This window comes from Podarcis vaucheri (genome assembly GCF_965113315.1).
Source record: "Podarcis vaucheri genome assembly, chromosome: 16".
Classification (NCBI taxonomy): Eukaryota; Metazoa; Chordata; class Lepidosauria; order Squamata; family Lacertidae; genus Podarcis; species Podarcis vaucheri.
Genome location: NC_138754.1, coordinates 6,247,965 through 6,268,082, shown reverse-complemented (window position 1 = coordinate 6,268,082; position 20,118 = coordinate 6,247,965). Strand labels below are relative to the sequence as shown.

The 20,118-nt window shown below is 45.9% G+C and overlaps 1 protein-coding gene and 3 long non-coding RNA genes across 6 annotated transcripts in view; 2 read left to right on the top strand and 2 right to left on the bottom strand.

Annotated features, from left to right (window-relative positions):
* Nucleotides 1-5,684: 5,684 nt before the first annotated feature.
* LOC309520782 lies at nucleotides 5,685-6,511 on the bottom strand. The gene is made up of 2 exons (XR_014214415.1): nucleotides 6,425-6,511; nucleotides 5,685-5,917 (listed from the first exon to the last, which is right to left on the bottom strand). It is a non-coding gene; the product is annotated as an uncharacterized lncRNA (long non-coding RNA).
* A 1,796-nt stretch (nucleotides 6,512-8,307) lies between these two features.
* On the top strand, nucleotides 8,308-9,983 carry LOC309520778. The gene is made up of 3 exons (XR_014214404.1): nucleotides 8,308-8,409; nucleotides 9,153-9,336; nucleotides 9,399-9,983. It is a non-coding gene; the product is annotated as an uncharacterized lncRNA (long non-coding RNA).
* A 148-nt stretch (nucleotides 9,984-10,131) lies between these two features.
* LOC309520779 overlaps nucleotides 10,132-20,118 on the bottom strand; it is a 25,974-nt gene continuing 15,987 nt past the window's right edge. Inside the window, exons 1-3 of one of the 2 annotated variants that reach the window (XR_014214406.1) lie at nucleotides 15,062-15,160; nucleotides 12,228-12,346; nucleotides 10,132-10,508 (exon numbers count right to left, since the gene is read on the bottom strand). This is a non-coding gene — a long non-coding RNA (uncharacterized lncRNA). Of the gene's footprint in view, nucleotides 10,509-12,227; nucleotides 12,347-15,061; nucleotides 15,161-20,118 lie in introns of those variants that run through there. The other variant, XR_014214405.1, reaches the window with a different exon arrangement.
* LOC309520507 (uncharacterized protein) lies at nucleotides 15,032-18,312 on the top strand. 2 transcript variants are annotated; one of them, XM_082202389.1, is made up of 3 exons: nucleotides 15,032-15,190; nucleotides 16,748-17,595; nucleotides 17,797-18,312. In XM_082202389.1, exons 2-3 carry the CDS (start codon nucleotides 16,788-16,790, stop codon nucleotides 18,021-18,023), a joined length of 1,035 nt encoding a protein of 344 aa, XP_082058515.1. In that variant the 5' UTR covers nucleotides 15,032-15,190; nucleotides 16,748-16,787; the 3' UTR covers nucleotides 18,024-18,312. The 2 variants fall into 2 exon arrangements, with proteins under 2 accessions (XP_082058515.1, XP_082058514.1); XM_082202388.1 differs by having other exon boundaries at nucleotides 16,748-18,312.

Sequence of the window (20,118 nt, the reverse complement as noted above, 5' to 3'; positions counted from 1 at the left end):
GACTTTTAGAAGACATCTGAAGGCAGCCCTCTTTAAGAAAGCTTTTAATATTTGATGAATCATTGTATTTTAATGTTCTGCTGGAAGCCGCCCAGAGTGGCTGGGAAACCCAGCCAGATGGCCGGGGTATTATTACTATTATTACTATTATTACTATTATTACTATTATTACTATTATTATTACTATTATTATTAAAGGTAAAGGTACCCCTGCCCGAACGGGCCAGTCTTGACAGACTCCGGGGTTTGTGCGCCCATCTCACTCAAGAGGCCGGGAGCCAGCGCTGTCCGCAGACACTTCCGGGTCACGTGGCCAGCGTGACAAGCTGCATCTGGTGAGCCAGCGCAGCACACGGAAACGCCGTTTACCTTCCCGCTTGTAAGCGGTCCCTATTTATCTACTTGCACCCGGGGGTGCTTTCGAACTGCTAGGTTGGCAGGCGCTGGGACCGAACGACGGGAGCGCACCCCGCCGCAGGGATTCGAACCGCCGACCTTTCGATCGGCAAGCCCTAGGCGCTGAGGCTTTTACCCACAGCGCCACCTGCGTCCCCTATTACTATTATTACTATTATTACTATTATTACTATTATTACTATTATTACTATTATTACTATTATTACTATTATTACTATTATTACTATTATTACTATTATTATTACTATTATTATTACTATTATTATTACTATTATTACTATCTCTAAGCCACACCTGCCTTCATATGTGATATCAGAGGTGGCACAGGCAAAGACACGGTTGCCTAGGAATAATCAGGAGTCTTCACATGAGCTCCCTGAGCTTGCTTCAAAAGCAGGGCTCTTTGACAGCACCAACCAGATGACCGGTGTCAACAGCAAGCTCCTGGGCACTTACTACTGCAGCCAAGTGGAGTTTGTGGCCAATGCTGATCAGCTGATCAGCACAGTCCAGTTGCATCCACAGTATAGATTCAAGTCAAGTCTGAAAATTTAGCCTTCTCCACGCACTCTCTGCAGAGGGGGGAAATGTCCATTTGCAGGTGCTATCCAGAGGAGGGCAACCAAAATGGTCAAAGGCCTGGAAACGATGCCTTATGAGGAACGGCTAAGGGAGCTGGGCATGTTTAGCCTGGAGAAAAGGAGGTTAAGGGGTGATATGGTAGCCATGTTCAAATATATAAAAGGATGTCACATAGAGGAGGGAGAAAGGTTGTTTGCTGCTGCTCCAGAGAAGCGGACACGGAGCAATGGAGCCAAACTACAAGAAAGAAGATTCCACCTAAACATTAGGAAGAACTTCCTGACAGTAAGAGCTGTTCGACAGTGGAATTTGCTGCCAAGGCGTGTGGTGGAGTCTCCTTCTTTGGAGGTCTTTAAGCAGAGGCTTGACAACCATATGTCAGGAGTGCTCTGATGGTGTTTCCTGCTTGGCAGGGGGTTGGACTCGATGGCCCTTGTGGTCTATTCCAACTCTATGATTCTATGATTTCTGCAAATGGATTTCAAAGAGTTGCCACGTGTCCTGTTTCCCCCAGACACAGCCTCTATTTCAGGATTAAAATTTCTGTCCAGGCAGGTTTTTAAAATTTGGGAAAATGTCCGGGGTTTCTGGTTCGTTTGCTTTGTTTACAGTAACCCAAGATTTTTTTAAATGAAAACAATTGTAAAAGCCTCACGTGCCGTGTTCCCACCCTGACCATTTTTCATGAATGGAACAGGGCCAATGAGAGCAGTGGCTGTAGGCCAGTGTCGTGGTCACATGAACATTTGTAGTTGTGGCACCTGCGACTCTGCTCTGGCAGGCTCTTTGAAGTTAATAACATTGCTACTTCCAATATATCACAGCTTCTATAGCCTAGATATACTGGTGTCAGGCTTGAGGGATTCTCTCTTCCTCCCAGGAGCCTCCAGTATCAAAGAAGGAACAAGGAAGTTCGTATTTATGGTTCCATTCAGTAACTGTGGATCAGAAAAAGAATCTAGTCTTGAACGCCATTAGGACATTGCTCACTCTGAGCCCCTCCCTTTCCTTCTCCAACAGCAGTCTGTGGTTCTATGGGATGCCACAGGATGCAAACTCTGCAGCGCCCTTTGTCCTTGAATTCTGAGTGATCTGTGAGTCCTTGGAGAAGGAGGAGTTCCCAAACTCTCTAAGGATGTGTCTGCTGGTTGCTCTCCAACTCCCCCCCCCCCCACTATCTCGTAGCTTGGCAACAGGGCCGTCTTACCCATAGGTGCTAGGGGTGAGGGGCACCTGGGCGCTGGGCTCTCAAGGGAACCAGGCTGAGAGTCCAGGGCCCAAGAGTTGAGTCCAGGGAAGAGCCCACCCATTGGTTGGAATGCCAAGATGGGCTCTTCTGCTGCGGGCATCTCTGTGTTGCAAGTTTGGGGTTACGAAGCCGGTAAGACGCTGAAGAGGCTGACCGGCTCCGCCCTCCTGAGCACCTGGGACTGGACAACGTGGGGCACCGGCATGGGGGGAGGATCTTTGCACCCCAGCGCTGCATATGCTTAAGACAGCCCTGCTTGGCACTTCTTCACGTAGCTGTAAACCAACCCTGTCTCCTTCTCCTCTTGAAACTGCTGGAGAAAAGGGTGTGTGTGAATCTTCCCACTCCCTCTCCTCTTCTGAAAGATTCTGAGGGGATGGAGGGGGCAATTCCCAGCCCCCCTCTTCAGTCCATTCCCTGACAGTAGGGGTATTTAAAATGAAAGCCGTCACAGTGATCCGTAGTTCAAAACAGAAGTTGGCAGATGTGTCCTCTTTTTTGCTCTTCAGAATATGGCAGCCCTACTCTGTAACTTCCTGCCAACCTAGCATTTCGAAAGCACGTCAAAGTGCAAGTAGATAAATAGGTACCGCTCCGGTGGGAAGGTAAACGGCGTTTCCGTGCGCTGCTCTGGTTTCTCCAGAAGTGGCTTAGTCATGCCGGCCACAACCCAGAAGCTGTTTGCGGACAAACACCAGCTCCCTCAGCCAGTAAAGCGAGATGAGCACCGCAACCCCAGAGTCGGCCATGACTGGACCTAATGGTCAGGGGTCCCTTTACCTTTACCTTACTCTGTAACTGCTGATCGGTTGATTGGCACCAACAGCAAGGCTTTTTGAACAAAAGAAGCTGTGTTATACTGAGTCATGCCCTTGGTGCATCTAGCTCAGTATTGTCCTCATGGTCTAGTTTTCCAGGTTTGCAGGCAGAACTGTTTCCCCAGAACTGAACCCAGGATGTTCTGCATTGAAAGCAAATGATCTAACCTTGAGTGATAGCCCCTGTAGCTTCATGGGAGCAGCCATACCCACTTGCTAAAGTCGGCCTGCGTGGACAGGGGGATTAAGGCTCCGGTCTGAAGGATGGATCCAATTCCTCACTCCTGATCTAAGTAATCATGCTATTAGATGGGTGTGGCCAAGGAGGCAACATTTCACACAGTAATAGTATTTAAATTACGTAAAACCTGCTGCTAGCAATCCTCTTTAGGAATCCAGGACACTGAAGTTACTGTGACAGACTGCTGTCGAAATAAATTAATTATCCGATTCGAGTTTATGAAAACCAGACAGCTTTCCATAGATGTATGCTCCAGATGAAATCATTACAGTGGGAAGATTAACTCTTTATGCAAATCTCTGTACAAGGAGCAAAATAACAGGAAATGTTAATTTCAGATATGTTCACTCATAAGCCATTCCATCCAATCACTCAATCAATCAATCAATCAATCAATCAATCAATCCCACTTTCGGTATATATAAACATTCATTTCAGTTGTATGCACCTTACCCTAAATACTCATTTTTGTATGCTTTTGTACAGGTTCCCTGTGTCCATAATAAGCATTTTTGCCACAATTTCTGTGTAAAACATGCATTTCCGCAGGCAGTAGTTTGAAATGAATCCCCATTCCTAAAATTCAGGTGCCCATCTGCACTGTATCATACTACTTTAAACAGTCATGCCTTCCACCAAAGAATCTTGGAAGCCGCAGTTTGCCATTGGGAAATCACAGCTCCCCCTCATAGGACTAGCATTGGCAGAATGGTTTAACTATCAATCCATCTTCTCAGGAGCTTTGGGAATGATAGTTACATGAGGCAAACAGGGGCCTCCTAATAACTTTCATCACTCTGAACATGCTACTGCTCTCAGGATGGGGCCTCAGAAAAGTGTTGAACCCAGTTAACATGAAGCTTCTGATCCATGTATAAACGTAGGACTGACAGACTTGATCTGGTTGCTTCAAAAAATGTCCTCCATCCCTGGTAGGAACAGCAACAAAAACTTGCTCTGTGGATCATTCCTGTTCAGGATGCCTGCCAGCCATGATCTCATGCAGGGAATTCCATTTTCTTCTTCCATCTATCCATTATTTCTTTTCTCTCTGTTATGGTTCTGGACTGTCAGGAGTTAAACACTCCAGGAGCATTCTTATCGCCTGGGTGCACTGCCCACATGATTCTTGCTTCGATCTTTGATTTTATGGGGGCTGAGCTCTCTTGGGAGAGTGTGGTTTTCATCTGCGAACGCTGGCAAGGTCATGTCGTTTCTGTTAAGCTGGAGAGAGCTGGGAACATGCAGCTAGACTCTGCAGGTTTTCTTTTCTGTTTTGAGCTTTACTAAATAAAGTATTTTTGGATGAAAAGAACCGGTGTCGAGCTGCATTATTAAGGACACCATGTTGACACAGACAAGCCATCTGCTGCTGCGTGTGAACTCTGCTATTACCCAGCAACTGGGGAGAGTGGCAGCGTGCGCAGTGGAAGTGTGTGGGCGCCACTTGAAGCTTGTCGGTGCTGCTGCAGTGGACTCAGTGGGTCATTTGCTATACGACCCAACAAACTTCCACACTCTCTCACACTTCAACTGATAGTATTCACACCTGCAGAGCATTCTCAATCCTCACTGCATTTTTAAATGTATTTTTTCTGGGGGTTTTCTTTGGGTCCCCCCTTTTTATTCTGAAGTTCCTTGGGCACTTCTCCAGACCTTTGGGTTCCCCTAACAATGAAGATGCTTGGGCAGTGTTGTTTCAGATACATAAAGAGAGGCATTAATCTCCCCCACTCCACCCAACTCTGTGTGTCGCTGCCTCATGTGGCAAACCAAAGAACTGCAGAAGGCAGCCTTCTTAACGAAGAAAGTTCTGACCCTCGTCTAACTCTTCACCAACTGGTGGTTCCCAAAGTAGCTGGTAGCTGGGGGCATACTGAGGGATTGGCCAAGTTGGCCGCCACCAAGATCACAGGTCCAGGGGGTGCAAAAATCATTAAGGAAGATGGAGAAAGCCTTGCCAAGGGTGCAAGGGACCAGTGGGGAATGGAGGGTACCAACACACCTCCTTGTAGAGGTTGCAAGGGAGCCTAGGTATGCCTCTGGTGGTAGCACCCTCTGGGGGGGAGGCACTGGGATTGGGTAGTGTGGTTTCAGATACATAAAGAGAAGCATTCAAGTGCATGTTTGTGTCTCTGTTTGTGTGTGTGTGTGACTGCCCCATTGTGGGAAAACACAGAACTGCAGATGGCGATGGCAATGAAGAACTGTTGCTTCAATAAGTTATTCCAGACAGGGAGAAGTGTTTGTTTGTTTGTTTGTTTGTTTGTTTGTTTGTTTGATGAAGGGTGGTTTAAAGATTTCATAAAGGTCCACAGTGCTGTTTACGGTAAAGTAACATATCACACAAAAATGACTTAGGATCCATGACATACAAACAAGCAAACAAACAAACGTCAATTCATTTATTACACGTAGATATGCCCAAGCTTTCTGATTGGGCACTCAAAGTAGCCAATCTGATAATCTGTGTGAAAAATTGTAGGAGTTCGATGTAGGTCAGGTGTGGAGAACTTCTTGTTCCTCTAGATGTTACTGGATTGTAACTCCCATCAGCCCCAGCAAGCATGGTGGATCAGGCCCTTCAAGTGGGAGTTAAGCAATCCTGCCCTTGCCCTACATAACAAAGATGAAAGTTATAAAGGAAGAAATGAGATCTTGCCTGAATTAAAAGCATTTTCACTGTTGAAAATGAGTCAGTAGAAAGAAATGCATGGGTAGACCTACACCCAGTTTATTTTCTTTTTTAAAAAAAAAAAATCAAGGCACCTTATTCCTTCAGCAGAGCAGCACATAAAACACTTAGAGATTGGTTTAGTGATTAGAACAGTGGTGGCTAATGGGGTGCCATGCAGAAGCTTTTGAATTCCAACTCCCATCACCCCAAGACAACACAGTCAATGGTCAGGGATGATGAGAATTAGGGGTAACATCTGGCTAGCCACAGGTTGCTCTCCTGACCAACCAGAATCCAACTGGAGTTCCAATGCCCTTAAGTCCCAGTTGGCTACTAGGCCACACAGGAATCTGCCTTTCACTGGACCAGACAATTGGTTAATCTACTTGTTACTTTCTTTGCTGGCTGGCAGTAACTCTTGAAGACCTACCTGAACACACCTGAACACACCAGGGATGGAACTTGGAATCTCCTTCAAGCAAAGTAGATGCTTTATTACTAAGCTATGGTCTATCACCAAGACCCAGAGCAGAGAGAGCTCTTTCGTTGCTCTTTTTCTCTGTGTCCTTTTAAACTGGAGGTTCTCAGGGATTGAACCATGTCTGCCCATTGTCACTTGGCCTCAACCTGCTTGTACAGGTGCATAGCATAGATGATCATCATCCGGAGCACAGATCATCATCTGATGATCATCAGGAACCTGACCAAGCCTCATGCTACATTAAAACAAGTGACAAGTCAAAGTGTGACAAAGTACAGAGTGACATGGTGGCCAGTGCATTGTTGCTGTCATGCTGCCTCCTAACAAAAGGGTTCTATTGTGATTTACACAGCAGTTAGGCCAAGCCTATACAAGTCATGGCACATTCTGAAGGACTCACATAGTGAGCTACAGGGTTAGAACTGTCACTACCCAGCATTCTCAGGTACCTGCTAGGGCCCACTGATGGTGAGGACTCTGTGAAGCCCCAGCAATAGGCCACCGCTTTATATTTCCTACAAAGCTCAGGCTCTCTTGGAATTTGAAGTGGACGCTGTTTGGCACCGGTCATAAGGGCCACCAACCAGTTCTGAGTGGAAGAGTGCTGTGCTGCCTAATAGAACCATCCAGAGTGGGGAGAACGCCACATGCCCATGGAGCAACATAGGGGCTAGTCTCCCAACCTAAGTGGAAGTATAAACCTCTTAGCAAAAAGCTTGCCAAGGAAGGCAGAGTTTGAGATGCAATACAGTCCAAGGTCATTGTCATGGGGAGTACAGGCAAGGCATCGCATGGCAAGGAAAGGGAGGGGAATAGAACCAGGAGCGAGAGGGCCTTATTGTTTCCAGAAGTGAGAAGGGTCAAGAGGGAGACTATATTTACTCTGGCCTCTTAGACCACACCATAACACCAGCTGCTGATGGAGAAGACATTTTGGGGATTCCTTACTCATGAATCATGTGACATCTCTCAGTCTGTAAACACATGCTATGTTGGCAGTCTTCATTGATAGCTTTACATACCACAGATTTTCTGGATCCTTTTCAAAAGCCATCCAAATTAGATATGTGACCCACTCCATCCTTCTGATTGTATATTCCTTTAACTGATTCTAATCCTGTGTTTTTCAAATCTTGCAATCCACCATGGTAAGGAGTGGTAAGGAATCCAGTGGAAGAGGCGGTGGAGGAGTTGAAATAAACACGATAACAAATAAATAAGGCAGCTCCCTGTTCTCAGAAGCTTACACTGAGATTTCAAGTGGTGCAACTGTCCGAGATACAAGAAGTGTTTTTGTTTTTTTTTAATGTGGTTGAGGAAGTTCTTCCTGATAGTTAAGAATACAGAGAGAAGATGCTTATCTCTAAACAGCTGGGGACTTGTAATTGGCTGTTGCTCAGCTTTCCATTCATGCATTTGACTTTGCCTTTCAAATATAATTTTTTGTCCATCACTACAGTGGTACCTCGGGTTACAGACGCTTCAGGTTACAGACTCCGCTAACCCAGAAATAGTACCTCGGGTTAAGAACGTTGCTTCAGGATGAGAACAAAAATTGTGTGGTGGCAGCGGGAGGCCCCATTAGCTAAAGTGGAACCTCAGGTTAAGAACAGTTTCAGGTTAAGAACGGACCTCCAGAACGAATTAAGTTCTTAATCCAAGGTACCACTGTATTTTTAAAAGACCTGGTTGATATGTGATTTGGTGCCTGCTCTGTTGCCTCTATCATAATCCCACATCCCCCGAATCAGTTCTCTCAACCCTTTTGCTGCCTTCATTCAACAATATTGTGTTGTAGGATTATGCTTGAAAATGTATATTTTCAAGACCCAACTTACTTTTGCCATTTTTCAGAGGTTTTAATATTTTGTGATATTATATATTAGTATTAATGTGGTATTTTAATTGTTGTAACTTGCCTTGGGACCTTACAGTAAAGGGCAGGTGTCAGAGCTGCCTGAGGTCCCAGCTCACAAAGGACCAACGCCACTTCGTTGTTATATACAAAAGTCTTTATTGAAGTTCAGTTTGTCTTTCACATCGGCAGCGTGCAGCTCTACGTCTGAAACTCTAGACCGCCGAAGCTCCGTCTGAGTCTCCTCCCCCCAGGCACCAGTTTAAGACTCTAGCCTTGCTCCACCTCTTCCTCTGCTCTTTCCTCCTCTGGCTCCGCCTGCCAGCTGGGTTCTCGCCCTTCCTAGACTCTTCTGATGCTGAGTCTCCTGATTCCTCTCCCTGCCTCCGGCGGGCTTTAGGACCTGGTTCCCGATCCGGGCTTTCTGCTGTCCCGCGCACCTGTACATTTGAACTTGGCGCGCGCGCCCAGCCGGCAACCTTCCTCCTGACCGTTTCACTGCTCCTGTCACTGCTTCCCCCTTCGGGGGGGCTAGCTGCACCTGACACCTGGGACTCTTCCCCCCCACTCTGCTCTGGTGGGGAAGCTGGTCCTGATTTCCAGCTGCTGCTTTGGGAGTCCCCGCTGGCCCCCTGTTTCTGGTGTGTCCCCCCTGGGACCCTCCTTGCCCTGACCATCGGTGCCTCCTTCTGGGAATCTTCTGATTCGCTGGAGAAGCTCATGGAATCTCTCGGGTCACTGTCATACTCCCCTACGCTGCCCTCAGATCCTTCCCCTTCGCTCTCCATCTCCTCTCTCCCCTGTGCCTCTGTCCCTGAGCCCCTGACAGCAGGTAATAAATTGTAACAGCAGCAGCAGCAGCAACAACAGCCTACGGGAGCAACCCAGAGGCCCATCTAGTCCAGCATCCTATTTACACAGTGGCCAACCGGATGACCATCAGGAAGCTCACAAATCAGGACCTGAACATAAGAGCTGTCTCCCCTCCTGCAGTTTCCAGCAACTGGTTTTCAGAAGTATTACGGCCTCCAACCCTGAAAGAGGACCTTGGCCATCATAGCTAATAGCCATGAAAGAGGATGACTGGCTCAAGGTCACTCGGTGAGCTTCATAGCTGAGTGGGGATTACAACTCTGGATTCCCAGTTCCCAATTCCCAGTCCAACATCCTGGCTTGAGCAGGTTTAGTGTCAATTGAAGGAAAGTCCCAGGAAGACCATGGCCAACCCCAGAGTACATCAGAGTGGAAAAGCATGGTGTACGCAAACCAACCCCATATGGCAGGGGCTACAAACTTCATCCGTCCCCAGCCAGGATGGTCATCAGTCAAGACGGTAGGAGTTGTAGTCCATGGGCATCTGGTAGACACAACATTGGCCACCACTGTTTTATGGTATACCTGCTTGAGGTATGGGAATGCCCCATACCTGAAACCTTGTGAGATGTTGTTGATCTGTGTGATGGCCAAACCAGTGATGGCCAAACTTGGCCCTCCAGCTGTTTTGGGACTACAAGTCCCATCATCCCTGACCACTGGTTCTGTTAGTTAGGGATGATGGAAGTTGTAGTCCCAAAACAGCTGGAAGACCAAGTTTGACCAGCAGTGGTGTAAACAATACAGTGGTACCTCGGGTAAAGAACTTAATTCGTTCCGGAGGTCTGTTCTTAACCTGAAGCACCACTTTAGCTAATGGGGCCTCCCACTGCCTCCACGCTGCCACCACACACTTTCTGAAGCAAAGTTCTTAACCCGAGGTACTATTTCTGGGTTAGCGGAGTCTGTAACCTGAAGCGTCTGTAACCTGAAGCTAGATGGACCATTGATCTGACTCTGTAAAGCAACTTTCTTTGATCCTTGGAGGAAAGTTCTTCCAGCCCCTGTGACTCTTTTGATTGACTTTTCCTCCTTGGGTGCATTCATACCTGCCTTAAGTTTGGGAATTTTGCTTTGAACTAGTCAAGAATGCTGCATATCAGGCTTATGAATTTGTGGCCCATATTTAAATCATGCACTGTTGTTTTGTGTCTTCATTCTCTGTATTTATGTGTGGGCAAAGCACGTATGTAGGTCATAATTCAAGTTCCAGTGTGGGTTGTCCTCCACTTGTTGCCTTCGCCAGACACATTGCTGAGAGACGGAAGTTGTTTAACACATTAAACCATGCAATGAGCCAAGTTGATGGTGAGACCTGGGAAGAGAATTGAGACTGAACTTAACCAAAAGCAACAAAGATCCAAGGCATTTCAAGGGAAGGAGAAACCATCAGAAAGGCTTCCCTAAATGTGGCAGGGCAAGTCTACTCTACTCTATGTAGCTCTAGATTGCCTTAAGATTTATCACTCCCTCTTTTTCCAAAGTTCAGGCTGCAAGTGCTGATCACTTAATCACAGCCATCATTCCTGGAGGATGGAGTCAATTACTAAGACGATTAATGACTTAATCACTGATGAAGGTGGAAGCTGAGACGTTTTGCTATAAGAATTTAAAACTTCACATACAGATAAATAGATAGAAGATAGATGATAGATAGATAGATAGATAGATAGATAGATAGATAGATGATGATGATAGATAGATAGATAGATAGATAGATAGATAGATAGATAGATAGATGATAGATAGATAGATAGATGATAGATAGATATAGATAGATGATAGATAGAGATAGAGATTAGAGATAGAGATAGAGATAGATCGGAGGTTTGGCCATTCAAATCCATGTGACGGGGTGAGCTCCCATTGCTCTGTCCCAGCTTCTGCCCATCTAGCAGTTCAAAAGCATGCCAGTGCAAGTATATAAAGAGATACAGCTGTGGCAGGAAAGTAAACGGCATTTCCGCATGTTCTGGCACTTCTCACGGTCCTCTGTGTGCTAGTAGCAGTTTAGTCCTGCTGGCCACATGACCCAGAAAAGCTTTCTGTGGACAAACTCTGGCTCCCTCAGCCTGAAAAGTGAGATGAGAGACGCAACCCCATAGTCGCCTTTGACTGGACTTAACATCCAGGCGTCCTTTACCTTTTACCTTTACCTTAGAGAGAGACAGCAAGCTTGGGTGAATTGCTCTTTGCTGATTTTATAACACTCTCAATCATATAGATGATATCTAGAGAGATATAGATAAGGATATATACATATACAAATGAGATATTTAGAACATTGTTCTTTCCAGGCAACCTTTCAGGGGCCACTTGTCAGTTGGAAGCAGGCTCAGAGGTAAAAGTGGACAGAAGAAGAAATATGAATTTTATCTTTGTGTTCTTGGCTGCTTTCTACCGAAACACTTCCACTTGCCCCTCTCTACCCTCCATTGCGGCAAGTAAGAGGGCATGATCAGAGTTCAAGGACACATCACAACCAGGGAAAAACACTGAATAAAAGCTGTGGCCTGGGAAGAGTCCTGAGAGCCACATAGAGAGGTCTTTGTGGCCCACATTTGGTCCCTGAGTTTGATGCTTACCACCAGTCATTTAGATGGTTCCTACACAAACTCGGACGGCTCCATATCCACTGGTGTGTGTGTTGTTGTTTTTTAAGGAAACACCCTACCCTTCCTTTCTGTCCTAGGGCCCATCTCCCCAAGATGACAGTATAGAAGTGACAACCTCTATACTTTTTATACAAACATTTTGGAGTAACATACTCATAATGTTAAATTTTGCTGCATCAAACCCAATTTAAATACTTGAGATTCCAAAGCAATTTTCCATTGTTTAGGCTGTGTGGCACATTATAATTCCCTATTCCATGCCTCTCTGAGTTCCTGAACATGAATTTTACAGATGTGGATTTAGCATTCTGAAAGGATCCAATAATTCCCCCCAATACAGTATGAGGTGGTGAAGGTTTTAAAGCAGATAGACCATAAAGAGACCCCAGCAGATGTTGGTAATTGAATTTTTCACTCACCTGTCATTTATATTTAAGCTGCAAAATAGGAAAAGGCAATAATTATCCATCTAAACAGGTGATCTAATGTATGCATCTCATATTCGGTTCATTTCTTCCACAACTCTTTATCTTCAAATCTGGATTACAGAATGAAGTAAATTTAGCATGACTATTTGGGCCAAATTGTAACTGCTGAGACAATATACTCCATATCTCTCTGGTTGCTAAAACTGAACGTGTTGGAGGTCCCTTGTTTTGTAGAACCCAATAAAAGTCATCCAAAGAGGGGATTTAAATAAACCATCTTTACAGTTACCCAAGTTGGGTTATTCATAGAAGAAGAAACTTGCCAATCATCTGTATGTGCTGAAAGATATGCTTTGTGTTATTCATTCATTCATTTTATTTATTGTTTGTTTATCTATTGCATTTATATCCCACTTTTCCTCTAAGAGCTCAAGGTGGCGTATATAACCTCACAACAGCATTGTGAAGAAGTCTAGGCTAAGAATGAATGATTGGCCCAAGATCACCCAGTGAGCTTGATGACTGAATGAAGATTTGAACCCTGGTTTCCCAGGTCCTAGTCCAACACTCTAATCAATACACCACATTGAATAAACTAATAAGCTATAAAATAATGTCTGGAATAACTGCCTTCTTCAATGGGCAGCTGCACTCTCCTAAATAAAAAACGAAGTTGGCAATTATCCCAAATTATCTTCCTAAATATTAATCTTTTGAAAATATGCTTGGGAAACATGCAATGAAATACCACAAAGTACATATATCACCTGTAGCAATGTGAATAATGTTAGCAAAAACTCAATGTCCCAGCCTCTTCCCCATGTTCACTTTTCCGTGCTGTGAAAAGTAGACATGAGCTCAACAACACATCCCACTTCTCCCTCCCAAGAGCTCAAGATTGTATGTAGTTCCCCCCGTCCCCATTTTATCATCACAACAACCCTTCGAGTGATGAGCTTGATGACTGAGCGGGGACTTGAACCCTGGTCTCTCAGGTCCTACTCCAACACTCCAACCACCACACCACACTGGCTAAACTAATAAGATATAAAGCAATGTCTGGAATAACCTCCTTCTGTTATTGGCAGCTGCGTTCTCTCAAATCAAAAGGAAGTGGACCATTATCCCAAATTGGCTTTCTACATATCCTATTAATCTTTGGAAAATATGCTTGGGGGACATGCAATGAGCAAAATACATATATCTTTGATGACAATGTGAATAATGTAAGCAAAAACTCAATGTCCTATCCTTTTACTGTGTTCCCTTTTTGTTTTGTGGAAGATTGACATTAGTGCAACAATGCTCTCCCCTTCTGTCGATTCCAACAACCCTTATTCAGTAACATTAATGTGTGGCTGTGACCCCAGATCTCGAACTGAATTGGATCAATTTGGGTCAACATGACATTCAGCTAGAGCAGGCTGAGGAAACCACAGATCACTGATCACCCTGGTTCAGATCATGTCCAACTAGAGTGATCCAGGGCTTTAAAACTGCAAGGGGGTCAGACAGCAAGGAGCAGGCTGTGCCTGTCTGCTCACATGTTTAATTAGGGAGTTAAACCCAAATTAAAGACTGTGAAAGACTCCCAGTTTGTGTCTGGTCTGAGATCTAGATCTGGATCAGGTCAGCCCCAGATTGTCCTGGTTCAGATTGGGGCCACTCCAAAGCCCTAAATCAGGCTGCAAGTCATACTGGGGTGTTTGTGTATGTGTGTGTGTGTGTGTGTGTGTGTGTGTGTGTGTGCAAAGTCTTAAAAAATTACTCCATTTAACAGTAGGTTCATATTATCTCACATTAGTTTCATACTATATTATAAATCGCCAGGGCTGGAAAATGATCCCACAAAATTGGCTATGTCTATTTATTTCTACTATATTCTTGGAATTATGTTGGAGCCACAAGGCCAGTAGAGAACTCCTTGCTCAAACACTGAGGTGATATGGGGTGTCCACACATTACACTCAACAACTGTACAGTCTCTGAACCCGTGTACACAAACAGTCTCTACAGTCATGAAACTATTCAAATAAAATATTCACCTATTGTACAGTCAATGTATCAATATAAACAATTGTTGAGTGGTGCAAATTAACAAGTGTACATCCTTTCACACAACATGGTGTGTGCATGTAGAAACAGCTTGCTCTTGTCGGGACAGAGAATGCAGTGCTTGTGCTATTTACGGCAGATAGATTAATTTAAGTCCTCTGTTTTCAATAGATTGACTCTAGGCAGAACTTAGCTGGATAAATATAAAAATAGCAGGGAAGAGACTTGATTGACTGACATATTGAATCCTTCCTTTATCTCCAGGAACTCAAGGTACCGTAGTATACATAGTTCTCCCCCTCCTCAATTCATCCCCACAACAATCCTGTGAGGTAAGTTAGACTGAGAGGCAGCGGCTGGCCCAAGCTCACAACAGCGAGCTTCATCTCCAAAAGGGGATTTGAACCCCGATCTCCCAGGTCCTAGCCTAATGTTCTAAGCACTACAGAACCAATGTCTCTCAACTTATAGGTAAATAAGTGCAGTCATAATTTGGACTGGATATAAACTGATTTGCCTATCAGGAGCCACCAACTCCCCTTAAAAAAGCCCATCCTTACATATGTCACCCATCAAGAGCCCCCACAAATAGGTGAGGCTCCGCTACAAAGCAGGAACTTACTCATTAGGTGGAGCACCTTCATTAAGCTGTTTACAATCCATAAAATAACTAGTGATACAAAAGTGAGATATGGATCTCATATGACTTGTCAGGCATCTTGGGCTGGAAGAGGCCACCTGTTCAGGGAGATTGCAACTGTGTCACTCACCATTCCTGGGGTGCTTCACTTCCCATAGGAGTGGCCAGAAGATGGGTATAAAGAGGATCTCTGGTCCCCAAGCTCATCATTCGAATCCATTGAGACTTCTCCATCATTCCAGCACATCTGCTAAACAAGGTAAGTCCAATGCTCAGATAATCCTCCTTCCTTTGAATGGATGGAAACATCTTCAGCTATTCACTGATGCAATGATAATGCTATTTGGTTAGGAGGCTGCAAAGGGTTGATTTGGCTTCTTGATACAGTGTGCAATTCCTTGCATTCAATGGAGGGAGAGGGGCATTCTTATAGATGTAAACGAGGAATGGAGAACCATTCGGGAATGGGTGATGGTACCTGAGCAGCTGAGGTCACAGCAAATGAATTGGTGTGTCCTCCCCAACAGCAATGCTTGAATGATAGCTGCAGCTAAGCCAGAGATTGCATCCTTACCTAAACCTGTTCCAAGAGGCACTTTAATCCTTCATGATTATCAAGGGATAAATCTGTCAGACAAAGGTTCACTGAGGAATTGTTTCCAGAAGAAACCTTATGCATCCATGCCCTGTTTGCAGGGCCAGACCTGCTTAGCTGGTGCAGGGAAGCCATGTCATTCATATTATCTGGCCTCCATATCTACACCAGATATATGGTTTGGCTTGCTAGCTGGCAGCCAACCAGGTAGCACTGAGGGAACAGATCCAAGACAGAAAGTACAGAAAACAGAGAGATGAAGCTAGGGATTCTGGAGGTGGTCAATCAGTCACTGGTTGCCCCATTTCAAAGCACCAGAGCAAGATCACCTAACGAATGGATCCTCCGCTATAAAAAATAATTAAATTTAGACATTGCCTTTCATGTAGGTTGCACAGGAAATAACAATACCAATGGCAAAAAAATGTTTTGAACCCTTAATATATATTTTTAAACAAAATATCAGAATGTTGATAAAACTCTACAAAAGAGGGGGAAATGGAGCAGTGATCTAGGACAATAAAATCAGAGAAACATAGCAGGCCAGGGAGTTAATTAGAACCTTCCACCCTGACATGCTGATTTTTTAAAAATGTGTGAGATTGATTGATTGATTTTGCACTGTCTACATATGCTTACATGACAGGTGGAATCATATCAATCCACTTGTCCATCTATCCATAGCTCACAAAATTTACGTACTATTTTATCATTTACAAAAAAGAGGTTTACAAAAAGAATGAAACAGTAAAGCTATCAGGGGGAAAAATCTGTTAAAAACATTTAAAAACATTTGAAGAATAATAAAATAATAATGGGTAAACTAAATCCAGATTAAAACACACGCCAATCTTCTATGCTTCAGGATAGGCTGGCTTAAACAATGACATTTAAGGCAGGGGCAGACTATACTACAGTGAGGATGCTCATCTGATATCAATTGGGGGAGGACCCCATTTCTTACAAATGTGCAATGAGTATTATATGGTACCTGGAACAGTGCTAGTTTCATAGATCAAAGCTGTTGAGTGGATATATACAGAGGGAATCTCACAAGGAAACTGGTCCTGAGCTATATATATTATTCAATCATGGGATCCAGCACAAGTGACCACCACCTGATGCTGCAGCCTCAGTGACCACCCTGAGGACCACTAGGCCCTTTCAGAAACGAGCACCGCAGTCATCAGTGTGCCATAACCATTCTTTGCCTTGTTTCAGGCTTAATTCACAGAAACAACTGCCACACCGAAGCCGAAAGATGAGCCAACAAAGACAAAGCGGGGGCTGTTGCGGCGGTTCAGGAGGCGGCGGCGGCGGCGGCGGCGGTGGCGGCGGCGGCGGCTGCTCCTCTGGAGGTGGCGGCGGAGGTGGAGGCCAAAGCCAAAGCTCATCCTGCTGCGGAAGAGGCGGCGGTGGAGGCGGAGGCGGAGGCCAAAGCCAAAGCTCATCCTGCTGCGGAAGAGGCGGCGGCGGAGGCGGAGGCCAAAGCCAAAGCTCATCCTGCTGCGGAAGAGGCGGAGGAGGATCTGGTGGCTGCGGCGGCGGTGGCGGTGGCGGTGGGATGATGCAAATCCGCGGAGGATCTGGCGGTGGAGGAGGAGGAGGCTGCTGCTGCTGCAGTGGAGGCGGCGGAGGCGGCGGACAGTCCGGCGGAATCATCATTATACCAAGTGGAGGCGGCCAGTCTTCTGGGTGCTGTGGTGGAGGTGGATATGGAGGTGGCCAGCAAAGGATCCCCATAGTTATTGGCGGAGGATCTGGAGGGGTTTGCTGTGGAGCTAGCGGCGGCGGTGCAGTATGCTGCGGATCATCCGGCGGTGGCGGTGGCGGCGGCGGCGGCCAGTCTTCTGGGTGCTGCGGTGGAGGTGGATCTGGTGGTGGCATGGGCCAGCAAAAGATCCCCATGGTTATTGGTGGAGGATCTAGTGGCGGCAGTGGGGGTGGAGTATGTTGCAGCTCATCCGGCGGCGGCGGCGGCGGAGCCGTTTGCTGCAGCTCATCTGGTGGTGGAAGCTCAGGTGGGGTTAAGGTTCTTGGAGGAGGATCTGGTGGAGGAGGTGGAGGAGGTGGTGGAGGATCCGGTGGGAAAACCATCATCATAGGTGGAGGAAGTGGTGGGGGATCTGGTGGGGGAGTATGCTGCAGCTCGTCTGGCGGCAGTGGCGGTGGTGGTGCCGTTTGCTGTAGCTCATCTGGGGGTGGAGGCTCAGGTGGGGTTAAGGTTCTTGGAGGAGGATCTGGTGGAGGAGGTGGAGGAGGTGGAGGAGGTGGAGGATCAGGTGGGAAAACCATTGTCATATCTGGAGGAAGCAGTGGTGGTGGTGGTGGTGGAGGAGGAGGAGGAGCTGTCTGCTGCAGCAGCGGCAGTGGCGGAGCTGTCTGTTGCAGCAGTGGCGGATCTGGTGGTGGATCCTCGCAGACCAAGTGCCCCATTGTCGTCCCAGTATGCATTGGGCAAACAAAGCAGCCCTGCTCCATGCCAAGCATCAAGTAAAATGCAACATTTGCCAAGCAACCCAAGATAAGCTAACTTTGCCAGTTCACATCAGTGTCCTGACAACATCATGTTAAGCCCAAAACACTTCTGCATGTTGCTTTGCCCTTCCATTATTCAATGGTGTTTTATGTTTGCATGTTCAGTGTGTGGCTCATTCTTCAATGTAATTTATGAATGTGTGTGTGTTTGTGGTGGATGAGAGTTTCCTCATCCACCCACTGCTGCTGATTTCCTTGTTTCAATCTCCCTTAATGCAAGGGATTAAATAAAGCTTACTTAGAATCAACACATCGGTTGTGTCTTCTTCCATCACCCCTTTGCCATTATCACAATCCATCTGCCACATGCCTCTTTTAGGTTCAGCTTTATAAAATTTGTATACTGCTTCCCACTAAGGTTGTCCCACAATTGTCCCAACCAAAGTTTTCTTTTTTAAAAAAAAGTACCAACCCAAAGCAGTTATAAAATCACTATCAGGAGCAGCTGGTACAACATCTAGAGGAAAGGTTTCCCCCCTCTCTCAATGCACTAGAACTTGTGGATATTCAGAGAAGCTGAAGATTCAGGGCAGCATAGTTGAACTCTAGAATGCATTCCCAGAAATGGCAGTGATGGCCACCAACTTGAATGGCTTTCAATGATGACTGGGGGAAATAATTGTGGAAGAGAAGACTATCAATGGCTCCTGCCATGATGACTATGCTCTCCCTTCAAGCTCAGAGGCAGTACTGCATCTGAATACCAACTTCCTCAAACCACAAATGAGGAAAGGGGTCTTCTGCCTGAGTCCTTCCTGAGGGTTTCCCATGGTGGCATCTGTGGAACTTAGATAACAGGATGGTGGACTAGATGAGCCATTGCTCTGATCCAGCAGGCTCTTTTTACGTCCTTATGATCTTATGCTCATGCTGCTCTGAAGACCCTTAGGATCCATAGTGGGTGGTTGTAAGCTCTCACAAACACATAGTCTTTCCCAGTATAAGGTAGCTATATATATTCAAATTGACCCACAGTCACTTCCAAGCAACATTCTGGTAGGAGAGCTCACAACTCAGTGATCAGGCTCTGAAAGCACAATGTCCCAGATTCACTCTCTAGTAGAATAATAATAATAATAATAATAATAATAATAATAATAATAATAATTTATTTGTATCCCACCCTCCCCGGCCGAGGCCAGGCTCAGAGCAGCTAACACCATAAAAACAACACAATATGCATAAAAACAGACATCAATTAAGTAAAATACATCTTAAAATTAATTCAGACAAGTTAAAATCTGGGCAGGTGGCAATTATCAGGTTGGAAGTGAGAGTGGTTAGTACTTGCCAGGACCAACTGTTTCCACTGATCATACAAGGACCTGTGAGTGGGTTGGGGGGCCTCCTTTGGACTTGTTTTATACAAAGGAAAGTAAGTCAAACTGCATCCTGCCCAAAGGCCTGGCGGAACAAGCCCTGTGGAAAGATGTCAAATCCCACAGGGCCCTGGTCTCTTGTGGGAGAACATTCCACCAGGCTATGACCATGGCAGAAAAGGCCCTGGCTCTAGCTGAGGCAAGTCTAATTTTCCTGGGGCCCAGGATCATCAAGGTGTTGTTGTTAGCAGACTGCAAGGTCCTCTGTGGGGTATACTAGGAGAGGTGGTCCCATAGGTACGAGGGTCCTAGGCCCTATAGGGCTTTAAAGGTTAAAACCAGCACCTTAAACCTGACCCTATACTCCACCGGAAGCCAGTGCACTTGGTATAGCACTGGGTGAATGTGATCCCATGGCAAGGACCCCGTAAGGAGTCTCGCCGTGGCATTCTGCACCCGCTGGAGTTTCTGGGTCAGTCTCAAGGGCAGCCCCACACAGAGTGAGTTACAATAGTCAAGCCTGGAGGTGACCGTTGCATGGATCACAGTGGCGAGGTCAGGGCGAGAGAGACAAAGGGACCAACTGCTTAGCTCGGTGGAGATGAAAAAATGCCACCTTTGTCATAGCTGTCACCTGCGCCTCCATAGAAAGGGAGGCGTCAAAGATTACACCCAAACTCTTGACGGAAGGCGCTGGCACTAATTGCGCCCCTGTAAGGGATGGAAGTTGGCCCG